The 19,908-nt window shown below is 40.9% G+C and overlaps 1 protein-coding gene across 4 annotated transcripts in view; it reads left to right on the top strand.

Moving 5' to 3' along the window:
• Nucleotides 1-19,908, top strand: part of DNAI3 (dynein axonemal intermediate chain 3) — a 97,004-nt gene that overhangs the window by 67,419 nt on the left and 9,677 nt on the right. The window contains exons 17-23 of one of the 4 annotated variants that reach the window (XM_001495268.5): nt 2,186-2,316; nt 6,233-6,296; nt 10,207-10,337; nt 12,065-12,269; nt 13,778-13,869; nt 14,912-15,034; nt 18,916-19,169. In XM_001495268.5, coding sequence (XP_001495318.1) covers nt 2,186-2,316; nt 6,233-6,296; nt 10,207-10,337; nt 12,065-12,269; nt 13,778-13,869; nt 14,912-15,034; nt 18,916-19,059 — 890 coding nt within the window. In that variant the 3' untranslated portion in view covers nt 19,060-19,169. Of the gene's footprint in view, nt 1-2,185; nt 2,317-6,232; nt 6,297-10,206; nt 10,338-12,064; nt 12,270-13,777; nt 13,870-14,911; nt 15,035-18,915; nt 19,170-19,908 lie in introns of those variants that run through there. The other 3 variants (XM_023641746.2, XM_023641747.2, XM_070268759.1) reach the window with 3 other exon arrangements.

Here is a 19,908-nt window from a genome sequence, read left to right as displayed (position 1 = left end):
TATTTGTGTACATTATTAAAAAGAGAAAAACAGACATTGAAATGAGAGTGAAGTTTTAAGTATTTTAATGATTTTAATTTTATGTATCAAATGGATACAAAATTCTCTTTGCTCTTTTGCTCTGGCTAAATGTATTATGAATAATATCTTTTAGTAAGAACAATGTGACTGAACGTGCCTAGTTGTTTCTTGAAATGTTGCTGATACTTTATAATACATCTCTTTAAAGTCTGGTTCCACGTTTGGCTTGCTTTGGTACTTGTTTTTAATGTCTTCACTAGTGGGAAAAGGGACTGTTCCAAACATGCAGACCCCAAACAAAGGAAGTGTTGGTTGACTGTGCCTATGAAATCATGATGCTTATTTTTTACTTTTGTCCAGAATTGTGGTAAAATTTTTTTGAAATGCAGTATGTATTTTTAGTATAGCTGAAGTTTTCTTCTCCTATTTTAGTTTTCATTGATATGTTTGCTGGTTGGTTTTTATTTGTTTGTTTTCCCGTGGGTGATATAACCCAGAGGATGTATTGAAGAGTTGTGGTGAGGAGGGTTTTGCAAGCATATATTTCTCTACCACCTTTCCTGGATTTAATATCGTATTTTTAAAAACTAATAAGGGACCTCAGAAAGTGCCCAAGATATATCTTTAAGAGTCTAGAAAAGCAGGATACAAAGCTAAAATATTCAATTTTTTTAAAAAAGATCTATTTATATATATTGTAGGGGAGGAAGACATTTCCTCTACCCTCTCGGGGTTCTTCTGGCCAGAGAACAAATTAAATTCACATGATACAGAATAACAGGAGAAAATTAAACAAAGCTTTATATATAAAATGTATACATGGGAGAGGCTCAGGCAAGCTGAGCAACTTGCCAAAATGGCTGAAGCCCCCACCTTAAATATCATCTTCAGCTAACCACAAAGGAGGATATTGGTGGTAGGGGGAGTCAGTTACAGGAGGTTACCAGACAAGCACAATAAACAAATGCAGATTTAAGTCCTTGCCTTCTGCTTTGATTAAGAGTTTCTAGAGATAAGGTCATCCCCACTTCTTCCTGGTACAGAGAGGGAGACAACTTTACAGACGGAGATTTCCTTTACAATGTAAATGTCTCCTAACAAAGGGCAAGCAAGTTCCACTCCTCAGAGCCTCCTTCCTTGTCTGCAGTTTATTAAAAGCAATCAGCCCCAAATAATCCTCATGCCAAAGAGACATATCTTGGGGTGGCCAATGCCAGTTCCCCACAATATTCACAGAAAAGTAACTAGAAGGAAACATACCAGTATTTTAATAGTAGTTATTGCTGGGTGACATGATACTTGATGACTTTTGTTGTTTTCCTCATGCTTTTCTCTCTCTTCCAAAGCTTCAGTAAACAACATATATTAGTTTTAGATCATAAAAAGACTTTTGTTTTAAAACGAGATGACACCAGATACTTTTAAAAAGAAAGCTGTTCCACATGAAAGTTGAATTTCAGCCCCCAAGGTTAGCTATGCTCTGACTGTTTGTATGTATAGTTGTAGCTATAATATAGTACAATCATTGATGTTCATAAATGGTAAACCTGAGATAATCAGAAAACATTAAATTATGTTACATATGCTGTGCTTACGACAAACAAGTCATATATTTTAGAGGGATTTATTTTTTTTTAAGTTAAAGAATTTTTGGTGCTTAAAAGGCTAATCTTGAATTATTTGAAAAATTTCCATATGAGGCCAATGGAATACAAATGGCATGAATTTCTCATTAGAGTTTTGTTGAGAATATCAAAGGTGATATAACCATCAGATATATTTTGTGTCCAATTTTTCCTGTAAAGAATTCTGAAATTATGTAAATGATGTAAAAGTGGTTTTCACACTGTGTGGCATGGAACCGTTAGAGCCCCTGAAAAGTAGACAGAGGAATCTTCTCCATTCCTCCCCAGGAAACACGTTAACCTGAGCAATGCAGCTTTGATCAGTTTTACATGCAGGGGGCTCCACAGAAGCTTTGGTGTGAAAAAAAAAGCACTCTGCTGCTAAATTAGAAGTCTAAAAATGCTTGGACTTACGCCCGCCACACTGAGGAGGGAACAGGGCAAATGTGTGTGGCAAAGGACAGAAAAATACAAGCTAGCTATATTTTTAAGGATCCTTCACTGTTCATATGTTTCTTCTATCCGTACTTCTCTGAAAGACAAAATGTTGGCCCAGAGCAAAGCAGCGAAGGTGGGAGACATGAACCCCTACCAGAATCTGGAAGGTGGGTTGGCCAATCATCTCAAGCCAAGAGAGGACTTCTGCACAAAGTTCTTTGTGGGAACGGAGGTGAGTTGGAATTATCTGCTCTTAAAATTTATGTTTTATTTCAACTTTATTGAGGTATGATTGACCTATAAAATGGTAAGATAAAGTGTGCATCATGGTGATTTGATATACGTGTACATTGTGAAAGGATTCCTCCATCCAGTTAATTAAGACCTCCATCACCCCACACATTTATCTTTGTGTGTGTGTGTGAGAATATTTAAGTTCTACTCGCTTAGTAAATTCCAATTATATGATACAATGTTATCAACCATAGTCACCAGATTACACATTAGATCCTCAGATCTTATTCATCTTATAACTGAAAGTCCGTGCCCTTTTACCAACCTCTCCCTAATTTCCCCACCCCCAGCCCCTGGTAACCACTTTTCTATTTTCTGTTGTATTGTAACCTGTATTGTACATGTTTGTTTTAGGAAGGCTTACAACATTTATACCATTTCCATATTTTAATATGCTTACTTGCATTTAAACTTTTAAATCCTGATGTCTCATAGATTCATATTTGAAATGTTTCTGAACAAATGTGGAAAAATCTGTAGAATTAGGTTTGACTGTTTTTACTAATAACTTATTGATCAACCTGCAAGTATTTATCAAACACCTACACCATATGGAAGAAACCATGCTAAGTGTTAGAGATTTACTAACAAAGTATATTGTTTTGTCAGGCTAGCACATCAAGTAGGAAAGACAGCGAAAAACTCACTCAATTCAAAAGATAAATAACAATTGGATGTAATAATGATCATGGCTGCTGTTTTTTAGCACCTACTGTAATAACCAAAGCGAGCTCACACTTACTGGACATTTTCTATATGGCAGAGTCTCTGCCAGATGTTTTCCAAATTCTATCTCCTTAAATCCTAATAATCCTGTAAGGGTGATATTATTATTCCCATTATACAGATGAAGAAATGGGGCTCACAATTTTATTTACAGTCATACAGGGGCAAAGATGCCCTTTTCATTCGTGAGTCTGTTTCTTTGAAATAGAGCTTTTCTCCCGGACCATGCCACTGTGGGAAGACGCCAGAGCTCAACCTCACTGGACTGCAGTTTGCATTCACGCTTTAGTATTATAAAGGGGTTAGTCAATTCCACCAGCTCTGGAGAATGTACCACCTGATAGGCACAGCGCTTGGCCCTGGATCAGGATGAATCAGTGGCACAGTCCCCGGCCTCACTTAGGGTGCTCACTGCCTACTTAAGGAGCAGACACATTGGCAGTGTGATCCACGCCAACACCGGTCCAGAGGCCGCAGGGACAAGACGGACGAGGTTGGGGAAGGTGACTCGTGGGCTGGCTGGACATTGGAGGTTGGGGAGGCACCTGAAAGATCAGGTGAGAGTACAATTCCCAGCAGAACTGACAGCCTGAGCAATATTTCGGAGTTATGAAAGTCAAGGATCTGTCTGGAAATAGTGAACTAGTTTGGCACAAGAGAGAAAACTGTGCCTAGAATGCTAGGTTACGTTCCAACCAAAGGGCCTTTTCTGCCATGTCAGGTAATTTGAATTTCATTTGGTAAGCAATGGGGCACTACCAAATAGATATATGTTTTATAACTTGGATTTCACACCAGCATGTAAAAAACAATTTTTTTTAATTCTGGAAAAATATAAACAACAAAATTTACCATCTTAACCATCTTCAAGTGTACGATTCATTGATATTAGATACGTTCATATCATTGAGCAACCATTGCCACCATCTATCTCCAGAATTTTTTCATCATCTTGAATTAAAATCTGTACCCATTAAAACAGTAACTCCCAGCCCCACTCCTTCCCCCAGACCCTGGCAACCACCGTTCTACTTTCTGTCTCTATGAAGCTGACTGCTCTGGGTGCCTCATGCAACTGGAATCATACAATATTTGTCTCTGTGCACCAAAGATTTGCAGGCAGGGGAATCACAGCTTTAGAAAGATTAATGACCACGAGATCTTAAAACAGAAATTAAAGCACCACACCCTCTGCTTCAACTCTTCAGTGACGACTGACTCAATGCAACATGAATCAAATCCTAAGTCCTCACACCGTGGCTTATAAGGTTCTGAGTGATTTGGCTCCTTCCTCCCTCTCCACCTCATCTGCACCAGTCTCCCTCACTCACTCTGGCAGCTCTGATTTTCTCTCCTTCTTATGCACCAAACTCTCTCCTGCCTCTCAAGGCCTTGCTCTGCTTGGAATTAACTTCATCTATCATTCAACAGATATTTATTGAGCATTTAATATATGCCAAGCATTGTTCTTGGCCCAGGAAAGATAGTAGTGAATAAAACAGGCAAAATTCCCCACCGTCATGGGGCCGACATCCCAGTGGGATGCTCTTCCACCAACCCTTGATGTGGTGATCTGTCTACTTTGGAGAAGGAGTTTAAGGGGGGCTCACTGGGACCTAGGCTGGCTGGCACAGGGCGAGAGCAGGAGGGAGTGGAGCCCTGAGGCAGAGAGGCCAGGCTGGTGGTAATTTCAGGTGGGCCCACTCAGAGATGAAGAGGGCCTGAGCAGGGGGCTGAGAATGTCAACACAGGGGTCGAGGGAAGTGGAATTGTCAGAACCAAGTAACTGGATAGAGAAGGATGGGAAAGTTTCCAGCGAGATGGCTGATGATATGATGAGCACTCAACACGTATTTATTAACCTGGTTCAAACTCAGCCTGTTTGACTTGGTTCAATTTCGGAATATTCCATATACCAGCTATGAGACCCAAGAGATATTAATAACTCTCTTACAGGACTTTGGTGCAGGCTGGGGTCACATACATAAAGCTCCTAACAATTCTGGCAAGCACTGAGAGCTCAACAAATGGCAACCATGAGGCTGATGCACCACAAGCAACAGGCTAGACTTGGACACTAGACATGTACTGGTCTGTCTGCTCCCTTGGACTCTGAGTGCCATGAGTGGAGGGAGGGCTCCTCTCTGAATTTCCAGCACCAAACACAGTCCTTATCTGTTAAATGAAATAACGTGGATGAATAAAAGCACAGATGAGTGAATGAGTGGGCCCTGGCCTCAATGAGCTTATCCTTCACTTTGCATAAATCAAATGTTTTCCAGTCTCCTCTACCTCGCCTACACATCTGAATCCATCCCCTCCTCCAAGTCCTCTTAACTCGTCTCTTCATATACCCTTCTCTGTGTCGTCCTCTTATTATCCAGTGGAAAAAACCTTTGGAGTTAGGAGACCGCATCTGGCGACCTTGAGTTAGTCTCTGAAGCCAGGTTTGCATCTATAAGAGGACAGTGTGGGACTAAGTTTTTCCTCTAGGCCTCTACCACCTCTGTCACTCACTGGTTCTGTCTGCCTTTCCCCTTTGTGTGACTGTTTCTGCCTGCTCTTTACACCAGGTCCCCCTGCCGTCCCCTCTCCTTAAAATGGCCATAAGTGGAATATATCTTACTTGTTATGTTATTTGGAAGGAATTTTATGTTTTCTGTTCTCAACTTTAAAAAGTAATGAGAACCATATTATGAATTCATATCCCCTCATTCTCTCTTATTCCACAAATATTTATTAAGTTCTGACTCTGTAAGATGCAGGGAACAAGTCGGACAAGACCTGTCCCCTCCTGGAGTTTTCAGTCCGTCGGGATTGTTTTCTGTTAACAACAAAAACTTTGAAACCCAGCAGTTGGGACTTGTGTACATAGATCATCTCCGTAATTGCCTATGTTCTCCACATCACTATGTGTAGATAAAAACTCAACAAACTCACTTTTTTGTTCAGTATAAAATCAAGTAATCATTTTGAGCCTTTTCCCTCCGTGGTACCAAACTTTCATTTGATTAAATTGACCAGTTGCATTGTGTTTGTTTGGTGACAATCCGTCTTAGCACACAAAGATGAGATCTTTTGTCTCTGAAACTGTCATTGTACTCATCAGGTATCTGTGATATTTTTAGGAAGGTGAAGTGATATACACAGATTGGAAAATGGAAAGAGACTCTGAAACTGGCCGATTGATGAGTAAGTGTTGATGATTGCTCCATTATTAATAAGTTGTTCTTTTCTATGAAGTGTTGAGTAACCCTGGCCTTGCTAATGTGAGGAAATTAGTCAACAATTCATGAATGTTAATTGTGCACAGACTACATGGCAGGCACTATGTGACATGGCGCGTTCTCTACCACCCCTCTGGGACACACACTTGATGCCATGACCCGGTTACGTACAAGTGGATACTGGTTCCTCCTGGTTTCCAAGATTTTCTTGGGGCCTTACGTCATCCTGCAGCTTCCAAAACTGCTTTTGAGGGGCCCATGACAAACAGGTTTCGTTATTTATTTTAAAAGGATTTTATTCCATTTGTAAAATAACCAGTGACAGTAAGCTATTCCATTTGTAAAATAACCAGTGACAGTAAGCTTCAAAACTAAGAGCTTTATGTTTGAGCCTCACTCATGTTTGTTTGTTCTTTCTTTCTTTCTTTCATCAAATCATTACTGAGAACTTACTATGTGCCAGGCACTGGGAATATAAAGATGACCAAGATATTATCCTCCCTCAAAGGAGTTTCGTGATCTTTTGGAAAAGCCAAACACATAAGCAAACGTTGACGTTACGCAGTCATTAGTGCTATGGTTGGAAGCAAACACAAAGTGACGTGGGAGCCGAGGGAGGGACCAACTTTCTTGGGCTGTTAAGGCCCCACTGACTGTCAGCCAGAAGGAGCCCAAGGAGGCAGGCCAACTAAATGTAATGTGGTGTCATAAATGGGATCCTGAAACAGAAGGACATAAGATAAAATCTAAGGAAATCAGAATAAAGTATGGACTTTAGCTAATGAATCACTATTGATTCATTAATTGTAACAAATGTATCCTACTAATGGATGATGTTAATAGTAGCGCTGAGTGTAGAATGTAGGGGAACTCTCTGAACTATCTGCACAATTGTTCTGTAAGTCTAAAACTCTTCTAAAAAATCAAGTTTATTTTTAAAAAAAGAAAAGAAAAGGCCCCACTGAAGAGAGACACAGCTGAGTTGGGTCTGAAAGGGCAGACTGCAGTTTTCCAGATGGAGAAAGACACTCCAAGTGCACACTGCAAAGAGTAACAAGTGCGAAAATAGGGACGTCCAAGAGTGGGGGACACTCAGGAAACAGGGAGATTCTTGGCCAAAGCACAGCAACAGAGAAGACAACAGTAGCAGGAGAGGTGCCAAGAAAGACATTTGGTCCCGATGGCAAAGAGCCTTGAGTGCCCTACAAGGCTTTGGACTTTATCCTAGAGCCACCAGTGGTAATAATAATAATATAATCAGAAAGTCACTCTGGCAGAAGAGCAGGGACTGAATTAATTTATTGGTGGGACTTATAATGGGAGTAGGATGACCAGTTGCCATAGTCCAGATGAGAGATATTGAGGGCTGGAGTACAGGCGAGGAAACAGGGCTGTACAGCAGAGGAAGTGTGAGAGGACTTAGGGGTCCATATGCCAGGACTTTGTGACCAATGGAATGTGGTCAGGAAGAAGATGAGTTGCTTTTAATTTCTTGGCATTTAGTTCATTTAAAAAAGTGGGAAGTAGCTTTAACCACCTACTTAAAGAATACTTTAAAATCATAATAATTCTTCATACTTTAAAATGCTTCAAAATCATCAGTGAAGTATTTTATAATATGGAAAGCCAAACAGCACTGTTATTTCCGTAGAATAGTGGTTGAAGTTCAGGGAAAGTCAATATGTAGATGCTCTGAACTATACGCTTGTGTCCTAGCTACATTCTGTGAGCTGGCAGTGTTCTCCTTGAGAGCTACCAGCCTAATGTCTTTCATAAACATCAGGAAGGTTTCCTGAGTGAAGATGAGGCATTAACTGGGACCGCATCTCTCTTGATCTACTGGGAACCCCATGTTCTTATCTCACCAGGCCAGAAGGAGAATGTCCTCTTCTACAAAGAAACTTCTGAAAGAGAGATTACCCTGACTGAGGTGTGTGATGAAGTAGGCCAAATCAGGCAAAATTTCCAGTGATCTAAGTGATCAGCCAAGAAACGCAGGCTGAATGAAGCATGCCGACATAATTATTTCATGTACTCTCCTCAAAAATAAGCACATGTTATGTGCCAGGCATTCTTCCAAGCACTTTCTGTGAATTAACTCATTTAATCCTCATGCCAACCTTGTCGGGTAGCTACCAGCAGCCAGCATTTGAACCCAGGCAGTCTGTGCTCTTAACTACATCATGATGCTGACTTCTGCATTAGATAATGACTCTGGAAACTACTTTTTTGTTTATTGTAATTTTCTTCATCATAACCTGGCCTGGAGGCTCTGGCACTCCACTTAATAACTTAAGGACAGTTCCATTCATTGCTGAATGGCACAAAGGTCTTTCAAAGGACAAAAAGGAAGGGAAAGTTATTATGGGCCGAGAACATCTAACATGTTATTTTAAAGTACAAGTCTTGACGTTTGTTATTGCTGTCACGATAGTGATTACATTTCGTAGAGGCCTTCTAGCTTCCTGGACGACCCTGCTCACCAGAGTTAGGTGGAGTCTAAGGAAGCCCTGCTAACCAAAGGCAAAACCAGGCTCTGAGAAACAGGAGCAGCAGTAAGAAGAAAGCTAGTGCTTTCTGAGATTCTCCCACCTTCCCAGGAATCTTCTAGATCATTTCAAGATGGCCATAGACGTGTGTCTTCTGTGCTCTCTTCAAGATGGTGCTTTGGTAGGCGGAAAATCGGTTTTTATTTTTTTAAATCTAGAGGAGCTACATTTAAATTTATTTACTTTTCCCTTGATAAGCTTTTTTTCAAATAATTTTCAAATTATGGTAAAATATACATAAACATGAAATTGACCATCTTAACTGTTTTTAAGTGAACAATTCAGTGGTATTAAGCACGTTCACTTTGTTGTGCAACCAATCTCCAGGACTCTTTTCATTTTGCAAAACAGACACTCTAAATCCACTAAACATTAGCCTCCATTCCCATCTCCTCTCAGGCTCTGGCCAACACCATATTCTACTTTCTGTCTCTGTGAATGTGACTACTGTAGGTACCTCATATAAGTGCAATCATGGTGTTTGTCCTGTGACTGGCTTATTTCCCTTAACATAACATGCTCGGGGTTCATCCATATTGGAGCATATGTCAGAATTTCCTTCCTTTTGAAGAATGAATAACATTCCATTTTATGTGTATATCGCATTTTGTTTATCCCTTCATCTGTTGATGGACACTTGAGTTGCTTCCTCCTTTCGGTTGTTGTGAATAATGCTGCTATGAACACGAGTGGACAAATATCCCTTTGAAATTCTACTTTATAAGCTTTGTGCAAGATTTAGTAGCTCTTTTTTTCTGTTTAATATCTCATTGTGTTCTGAGAAAAAAAAAATCCAGCCCTCACATTGCTCTTAATGTGATGAGATTCAGAATAAGTTCATGGTTTTGGTATAAAGTAGCCATTGTGGGTTGGCCTAGACAAGCACGTATTTTCATGGCCATCCCTGGGGCTTGTGAGTGTGAGCGGCAAGGAGTGGAGAGCAGTCAGCTCTGCAGCCAGGCCTGGAGGAGAAGAAATCCAAGCAAAGGCAGAGTAGACAGTACCTGGTACATATAGGCAATCCACAAATGTTTATTGACTGACAATATATAATATTGACTAACTGAATAGATTAATGAATGGGCAAATGAATAAGAACATGAAGTGTTCCTGTGAGCCGGAAAACTGGCCTTGATGGGCATTTCCCTGGACTTCCCGTAAAAAGAGGAAGAACTGTCCCTTGACAGATTCATTCACTCCAGCAGACCTCTGGTCCTCCACTCTTAGGCCACGTTAATCAGCACTTGTCTGTCCATTGGAGGTCTGTCCATTGCAGGAATATAAATAGTGTTATTAAAGATGAAACGGTCTTTTCCACCCTAACAGCAAAGAAGCCAGTGAGCCTCTACACCGTCCATGATGGAGCTGTCCACACTGTTCAGAGATCACCTTTTTATAAGGACATTATCCTCACCATTGGGGGATGGAACGTGGCCATCTGGAAAGAAGGTGTTATGGTAAATTGTCTGCAAAATGGAAGAGTGGCTCTGCGGTTTTTGTTATTGAGAAAGGCAATGGGAACAACAGACTGCTCTGACATAACAGTGCCTTTGGGACACTTTTTAGAGAAATTAGAACAGATGGCCTAGGCTCCAGCTTGTCAGCAGAACCGCTGTAAGCTTTTTGAAAACACAACCCTTTGTTTTTCTTTCCTAAGGGAAGGAATCATTTACAAGTCTCTTGTTCTCTGAAACGTAACAATCTTTTCTTCAAAGTATATATTGTGGGCAGTTGACTTGGTTTATTCCTCCCCTTAAAATCCAAGAAGGGCTGCTGATTACTCTGTGATGTCTAAGGGGAAGCATTGGGTCTGTAGTCTTTGCTTCTGTACCAGGAATACCTTAGCACGTTCAGAAAGTGGGAGTAAGAAAGCTAAAGGGCCCGTCACCAGGCTGACTAGAGATGAGCATGCATCAAAGTGAGGCTGTGCCAGGAGTCCGGTGGGAGGGTTAGGAACAGGCATGGAGCCAGGCAGAGAGGAGCTAAGCGTTGATAAAACCCAGTGAAGCAAGGGTATGGGGGAATCAGCACGATATGTCCCTTTGGTGAGCAATTTAAGATTATCAAAATCTGAAACATATATTTCACAGCTGTAATATAAATACTTTTTGAATAAATAATATATAAATATTATATATATGTATATAATTTGATCTATCACTTTCACTTGGGGCTCTAACTTACACAAATACTCAACGTACGTGTGTGAATATATGTACAAGTTTGTCATTGAAAAAAATTGGAAACTACTTAGGTGTCCATCCACAAAGGGACTTCTACTTTATACCAATGTACTTCTGTATGATCATTTTTTTTTTTTACAGTGAGCAAGTATTAGTTTTGTCTTTAAAGAAAAAAAAAAGAAAATTTAGGCAAACTCTGTTATCCACAGACACTGAAGGAACTGAGCAAAGTGGGCAAGAACAGGATTGGAGTGTCACTCCTAAGAATCCGTGACATCCTTTCTTCCCCACAGGAACATTCTTCTGCTGTATTGGAGGGCAGGAGACAACTGCATGGTTTAGTTGAGTCCTGCAGACATAAGTAGATAAATGAGTCCGCCTTGTTGCAAGGTGGAGCCTGACAGTGGGAAGAAAGTACATTCTGATCTTCTGTCTCTATGAAAACCTCCCAAAGAAGGCCAATTAGCCCAGGGTAGAGAAAAGAGAAGATGCTCTGATGTCACTGGTTCTCTACAGTCTCTTCTAAGTAATATTCATGAGCCATGGGAGACAGCTCACAGCTGGAATTGACTTTCCATTTGCTTTTCCTGCTGCCAGAGCTGTTTCCATGGGAAGCAGACACCTGACAAGAAAATAAAGATATAAGCAAAATTTCCTTCTAATCTTTACTTAGCTAATGTCCACCCATCTCTGTTGAAACAGCAATGGACTTGAGCGGCAGTGGGATTATCAGAACCATCAGCAGCTCAATTGGAAGGTTAGATCTTTTCTAAACAGCCACTAAAATAAGAACAAAGAGATGTTATAACAACATACAGGAAAGAAAAGAGCTGGCATTATCTAGAAATCCTACAGGAAAAGGAAATAAGACTTTAGAGTAGGCATAACTTTGCTGTTACAGGACCATAGCCATCTGAGTTGTACGTAAAGAAAATCATTGTGGATATCTCTCAGATAATAACAAAACCTTTTAATATGTCTTTTCAAAAATTTGTTTAAAGACTGGACCTCTCCTTCAGACATCTTGTGCACCAAAACGGTACACCTCAGGGCACTGGTCCCTGACAAGGCCCGGGGTCTTCTACATTGGCCGAGAAGATGGCTACATCGATATCTGGGACCTTCTGGAGAAAACCCACGAACCAGCCCTGTCACAAAACATCTGCATAACTATGATCACCTGCATCAAACCCTGGACCTTTTCTGGCATGTTGATTCTGATTAAATGTGATAAGTTATTTTGCCTTTTTGGGGTAACTCGGGAACATTTTGACACTCATCTGGAAAGCCTCCGATGTTTCTTCTCAAGTTTTTGTTTTTCTTCCCATCCTATCCCTTCCCTTCTCTGCTCCTCCCTTCCCTTTCCTTCCCGTCTTTCCCCTTCCTTTCGCTTCTCTTTTCCTCTCAAGTTTTGGATACAAGCTGAGTTTCTCTATTTTCTCCATCAACAATTATTTCTGAGATGTGTTTCATATGCCAAGCAGAGGCTGATTTTGAACCACACAATGGAAAGCATCCTGCTTATCTCCTCCAGGTCAGACAGGGTGATCCCTAAATATTTGCTACCTTTTGCTGCTTCATCTCCAAATAGAATAATTTTTGTGTCTTTAATTTTTCGTTATGTCACAAACTTCCAATATTTTATCCTTTTCCTGCTCTCCCCTGGACAATAGCAAGCAATTCTCTTCGCAAGATCAAACGACTCTCTGGGGATATATATCTATTTAGACTTTAACTTTTGAAATAGTTATGAGGAAAAAATAATGTATAACAAAGCAAGCAGAAATTTAAGGATGTGTCTGTGGAAAAGAAATTTGTATCGTTTGTCACAATCTCTCTTTTTCACCAAGCACTACTTTCTATGTAAATCTAGTATATTTGCCTCTTTTAAAAGAAGTTTCCCTTCATTCCCAAAGGTGTGCGGGCATAAAATTCTCTTTCTATCCATTTCTCTCTCAGAAACGTTACATTTATAAATTCAGTCTTCAGAATCTCCAGAGTGTCACAGTGTGGATACTAATTAGCCATAAGAGTCACCAAAATGTGTTTTCCCATCTTTGCTACAAAATATTGCTTTTACATACCTACAGGGATTATAAGTGTAGGATTTAGCAATTTGAACCAGACTTTCTGAAAAAGAGAAGAAGAAAAAAAACCTACATGATGAGATAGAAAATTAAAATTCTCAAACACTTTTGTGTTTTCTGACCATTTTAAATGATCCAAAGAAGCAATTTGTTTTTATAATAAGAAAACTGGCTCTGGCTATGACTTTGAAATTCATCTGGATAATGGTATTCTTTAGCACTGACTCTGTCTTTGGTGAAAATTGGTGTCATGATTTTTCTTTGAAAACCTTTCCATGTGTTGTCCTTACTTTCCTCTCAAGTGCGCCAAGTGAGCCCAGCCACAGAGAGGGTCAACCTCAGCAAGGAGCCACTGTACGTAAACACCTTATATAAACACCCAAGAAAACAAGATTTGAGGTGGGCAGGGTGACTGACAAGGGCTCAGGGCCTCAGTTTTCATTTTATCAACTGGAAAAAACGACTTTTACATGTTAATATGGTCCTCAGTCATAAATGTCTAATGAAGATGCCGAGATCATTGTAACCACAGCAGGTCCTCTGTAACCGCAAAACAAAAGCCCATTTCATGTTTAACCTCTGAGATGGCTGACTTGTTTTTTCCTCCTCATTTTTTGAATCTTTCAGCTAAGCAGCAATTTATAGCCGTAGCTGATTATTATGGAACACTGCATATACTGGAAATTCCTTGGACCTTAAGTCACCCTTCTGCCAATGAGGTTAGTAACTTGGGTTTGAGGATTTACGTGACCAGATATTACTGAAGCGTGTTTTAAAATGTGTTGAGAAATGATAGCATTTTTGCTCTATAAGAGAAGAAAAGAATCATACAGTCAAAAATAAGGGGATGTATTTCTGTTGTATGAGTTAAATAGTTTGGAGTTAGGAAAAAACAAACGTGATGAGAAGGAGGCCAGGCCCATGAAGACCATATTCAGGGAAGAATCGATTTGGGGACTCATAATCATAAAATGTTACTTTCAGGTTGTAACTGAAGCATAGGACCCTTATTTCAGTGATGCCCTTCCTGGAGGGCAGTAGATGTTTTTAGGCATCTCTCCTTCACCCACCTCCACCACGTCCTCCCGCAACTTGGTATACCGCAGGCAGCACGTCTGAAGGGACAATATTCTGCCCCTGCATATCTACCACCCAAGGGTTTCAAGCAATGTTAATAATGAAGTTATAAAAAGGAGATCAATAAATAGAAATACGTAAATATATATAAAACCAACATTAAATATCTAGAGTGCCATCTGTTGCAAGTCTCAACCCAGTTACTGGCAGGCACAAAGCTTTCCTTCCCTGGTCACCTTGGCCAAGATCTCTGCTGACTTTCCTGCTTCTGATTTGATGCCCATACACTAAGCCCTCCAGGGGACCAGGTACTCAGCTCTGCTTCCAGTCCCTTTAGGGTCCGCAAGGACCTCCTCATCTCGGTTCCCTGAGTTTGGTTGATGATATGAAACTTCCCTCAGTGAGAAGAGAAAAAAAGTAATCCCTGAATATGTATTCTACAAAATTGCAGTTTTTTGCAGCTCTCTCCTTCTATCCCTACTCCTTTCCTGGAATCCTCCAATTGGCAGGGCCCTAAACCTTAGCACAGTAGCCGCCAAACTGAGCTGGCTCCTCTAGTTGTGGGCCTGTGGTCAGTATCCCAAAGTAGGTCGTGTGCCTAGTGAATACCAAACAGCAGAAATTCTTCCAGAGCACAGGGGCTTCCGTGTGGGCTCCCCTCTCACGGGTCTCTGTTTCTAACAGGTGTTAAGTATGAACTACTACTTTGAAAGAGAAGTCAAGCATCTGGAATATGTAGACCAGCGCAAAAAAATTCGTGAACAAGAGAAGAAAGAAATGCAGCTGGAAATGGAGAAGAAAAAAGCTGTGAGTTAAATGTCAGAAACGGGAGTTGCTTTCCTCTAACCTCCGTGGAAATATGCGTGTTTGGCTTCTTTCATAGTCTCGATAGGAAAATTAGGCCTCTTCACATTCTTCTCTTGTTCTCGTGAGAGTCACAGGGGCATTTCCGATTTCCCAGCTTACCATGAGTGAGAACAGCCAACTGTACGCTTAGCGGGATTCTATCCAGTTAGTGTCTGAACTCTTGAGAAGTCAAATTTAGAAATTTCTAAATTTCGAAGTCCTTTAGAGACAATGGTATCTAAATATATTTATAGATACAATGATTCAAATTTGGAACACTTTCATCATATAGAATTTTAACACCTGGTGAATAATGCATTAAAACAGGTAGCACAAAAACGGGATATGGAATCGAGGCATATGAGCTCAAATCCCAACTCTGTCACTACCAGCTATGAGGTCTGGAGCAGGGCTTGTATCTTTGCTGAGCTTCAGCTCTCTTGTCTTTAAAATGGGAATACAAATAATTACCTTTTAGGATTACTATACGGCTTTCAGTTAAGTAACCTGACAAAGAGTAGACTTTTATTGCATGGGAGCTAGTACATAGACAGACAGATATGAACTTTATATGCTAGAATATACTGGAGCTATGAAATTTGAGATAGAGGAGAATTTGGTAGAGGACATCTCCATCTTAGACTGACCAAAAAGGACCCTAAAGCTCTGAAGCCCCCACTCTCCTTTTTCTCAACCTCTCTCTGTTTGATAGGAATTCTGTCACTCTGTTGGGGCCCCTTGCTCGCTGGAATCTGGGACCCTTATATATTCTGTGAATTCAGCTCATCTTTCTTCCTCACTTGAGGTCATCTCAGTCCATATTTCTTCTTCTCTCTTGCTCATTCTCTTCCTTGCCCTTTCGTCCCTGGCAATTTCATCACCGATCCCCTATATAGTTCCCTTATAGCCAAATGTATAGCCTGCTCCAACATAATTATTCACGCGAGACCCTTGGTCTCAATTAAAAGCACAAGCATGTGGAAATATTTTAATGTGCTGCATTAGCAAATAGATTAATATTATCACTATTGATAGATATTAATTAGTGTAATAACAGCAGAGGGGGCCTCATTTCAAAAACTTTGTATAGCGGTGACAAGGTATAAAAGAACACCAATTAATTGACTTTTCATTGTTTCTCTCTGCTGCAAAAAAATGGGTCTTATTCCGTTCTTTTGCGCACTCACAAATGGTGGGTGAAATTCTGTTGTGGGAGATAACCTGCCACCCTCCCCCAGGCCAGCAGGTTTCCACAATTAATATGAATATTTAAATACCATACTGACAGCTCCTAATTATCCACATCACTGGGAGAAAGTAGAATTGTGGATAATCCGAAAATAATTTGCATTTGAAATACTTTTAAAACACCTGAATATTATAATAATCAGATCTTAAAATTGTATCATGCATTCAAGTTTCCAAAACTTTTCCAACTCCTGCTGTAACTTCCCACCGTTTGATCTTGTATCCTCTTTTAAGCAGAGCTATCACTTCTCAGATTTTCTCTGGAGCTAGACTGTAGACAAGTGAATGGTCTAAAAGGGCTCCTCTGCTACATTTAGACATGAAAAGGGTCATCAGGGAAAGACAACTAATGTTCATCAGAAATAGCTCCTTATAAGCAAATGCAGATAAAAGGGAAAATGGGGACAAACTGTGACAACCTCTGAGGATGGCAGTGGGGGTTAAATGAGTTACAATATTTACAGCACTTAGCCATAACTGGCACGTAGAAAGTGCTAGTAAGCGTTCACTATTCGTATCATGATGGAGGGGCGGGGAAGATCACACAACCATCCAGCAGGCTGGTCTTTATGAGTGCCCTCCACTGCTGGGTGGGTTCAGCTGGACCCCTCAACCCACAGATCCGGGGGAAGCCATGCTCTCATCTCTCTGCAAACACTGAGTCTGGATACGGCTCACTTCTTGAAAAATATTAGTAACTACAACTCTGACAGCACATGACATGGGACTTTTCCTAACTGGAATTTCAGCTGGAGATCCAAAGCTGGGAAAATGAACAGTTTCCATGTGACCCATAAGCTATGTCATCTATAAGAGACTCGGAAGAGGGAAGAATTCAAAAGAATTCTGCCAACTCTTGTCAATTACCCATACTCCAAGCTACATAAGGGAAGCAAGAGTTATGGCAAAGAAGACTGGAAGAGGGGATTTTTGGGAGGGAGAGGTGTCAGAGGGCCATATATTCCCCACTCCCCACTTCTGCGATACCAGACTCCATTAGGAGACCTTCAAGGGAACCACTGCTAGAAATTGATTGCTGGCCAAGGTGGACAATGGGCCTCTTACACCTTGCAGGAGGCTTGCTGAGTCACAGAAATCCAAGGGTTAGGAGTTACCAAGGGACCAGAGCAGAAAGTCTGGGGAGAGTTTAGGGAACCCAGGGACTAGGGCCCAACTCTTGAGGCTGGAAAGTCTGCAGGCAAGAGATTGGCTTATACTGCTCTGAAGGAAGGGTGGAGAGAGGGCCGGGGGCAATGAACTTCTCCTGATGGCAGAGTGAGGGGGTGAGATTTCCTGGGGCCAAATGGACCCTAGGAAAGTAACTAGGCTCAAGTTGAATGCCCAAAAGGACTTTCTAACTGGGGTGAGGCAACCTCAGCAGAAAGAGCTGGAGGTGCACACTGGGGGGTATTGCAGTGGGGGCCCCAAGGAGCAGTCTCCACTTTGATATTAGACTGGCTTGGATCTTCAAATACCTGAAAATGACACTATTCCTAATAACCTTAAAGTGATGGGAAATGCCACGGCATCTGTCACATACGTTACAAAGGACAGCAGTTAGAAGGATAACATTTTTCTTCCTCACCTTATCCAGTGCTGCCCTCTGTGTGAACTGGTTACTGTGCTAACATGTATTAGGTGCCTCTTGGCTGTCAGGCTCTATTCTAGGACTTGACGTGTTAAATGATTCATTTAATCCTCACAGAGCTATGAAGTAGGTACAATCGTTAGACACGAGGAATCTGAGAAAGCAGAAATATTAAGAAAAGAGAGGGGAGAGCAAACATATGGAAAAAATACCGTAGACGCAGGGGAGGGGAACATCAATCGTTGGGAAGGCTCAAAGGAGGAAAATAGCTCTTAAAAATTATTCTCTGGAGAAAGTAGAATAAAAGCTCAGAGTACTGGACCCCTTCACGAAATCCACAAAGACACGGCTTTGTGACAAAGGAGAAGGCACAGGAAGACAATACGATGGGGAGAAGACAAGAGGAGGAGAAAGAAAGGCTACACAAGGATGACACACCAAGGGAAATGATCCTAAGTTTTGCCTGAAAGAAGACATATTTGAGAAAAAAAAAATCTTAAAAATCATAATGACTGCCCTAGCAAATACTATGATGAATTAAAATGCCACAATGTTTGAACCAGAGCAGTACTAACATAAACATTGACAGATCAAAGGATAGAACAGATTATTCAGATTATTTAGCAAGTGGTATTGGGTAAATTAGCTGAATAAATGTTCCTTGCTGTTATTCCTCCCCCCTCAACATGCTCCTCACTCAGTCAGTGGCAGGAGCTTGTGGGTCAGCCCCGGTTCCCCTGCTGAAAGCCCACATCCAACCCATCAGCAAATTCAGTCTGCTCCACCTCCAGGACTGACCCTGACTCTGCGCACGCTTCCTGGCTCTGTCTCTGCCTGAGCCTCAGAGCCAGCAGCTCCTCTCCCTGACTGTGCGAGATCTGCCCACCCACAAACCCCTTCCAGAAAGCAGCAGCCAGGACAACTGTTCAAAGCCAGCCCCTTCTCATCCTTCAGTATTTCTAGCTGTTAGTGTTTTATAGGGATGATTTGCTTGTTTTCCCCCTAGAAAACATACCAGAAGTCAAAAGAACAATTGGAGGCTGAGTTGAAAATGGACTACGAGAGTTATTTGGAACTGGAAAGGAGCATCCTCGTCAATCTCGGCCTAATCAAAGTGTCGGAGAAGGTGTCCTACATGGAAATGATGTAGAAAAGCTTTCAGTAGGGTGTTTTGGGGGCTTTGTAGGAGTTTCTTTTCTTTTTATTCAGTATTTTTTATGTAAGGTGAACTAGAAAATTAAACATTAATTAAATTTGTAAGTATTAGGCTTTTATTTCCCTACTAGTAAAACTTTTGAATTATAACAATAAGATCTGTTTCGGTTTTTGGACTGAATATATACTGAACTTTGTACTGAATAGAAAGTTACTGATAAGGAAATTTTCATTTTCCTGTAGTAACATAGAGCTGCAGACGCCCCTCACCCCCAGCTCTTGGCATCTGCCCAGAGCCCCTAATCCCAGACAGAGGTGGAAATCAGACTGTGCTCCTAATTACCAGGCTGCTTTTGGCCACCTCTCCAAAAAGATGCTCCCCCTGGGCCCCTGCACGATTGTAGGCCCACATGCTATACAAAATATTAGCCAATGGGATCCAGAAATATATGCATTAAAAAGGATAACATGCGAAGATCATGTTGGGTTTATCTGGGGAATATAAGGTTAATTTAACAGTAGAAATAAATCAATGATTGATTAAAAGAGAGAAGTTATGATTCCAGGTAGATGCAGAAAAGCATTTAATAAAATTTCGCATCCATTCGTGATAAAACAATAAATTCATAGCAACTACAAAAAGAAGGGAATTTCCTTAATCTGATGCAGGGTATCTGAAACAATCCTACAACAAACATCGAACTGAATGGTGAAAGTTGAAAGCTTTCCACTGAGATGTGGCACACGACACGGTGCCCACCATCATATTTCCTAGTCCATATTGTACCAGGGGCTAACGAGCGTGTGCACAGAAAGGGAACAGCATGCAAAACTGAGTTGCAAA

Source organism: Equus caballus, chromosome 5 (assembly GCF_041296265.1).
Source record: "Equus caballus isolate H_3958 breed thoroughbred chromosome 5, TB-T2T, whole genome shotgun sequence".
Lineage (NCBI taxonomy): Eukaryota > Metazoa > Chordata > Mammalia > Perissodactyla > Equidae > Equus > Equus caballus.
Note: the sequence above shows the minus strand (reverse complement) of the source record. Positions and strands in the feature narration are given on the sequence as shown.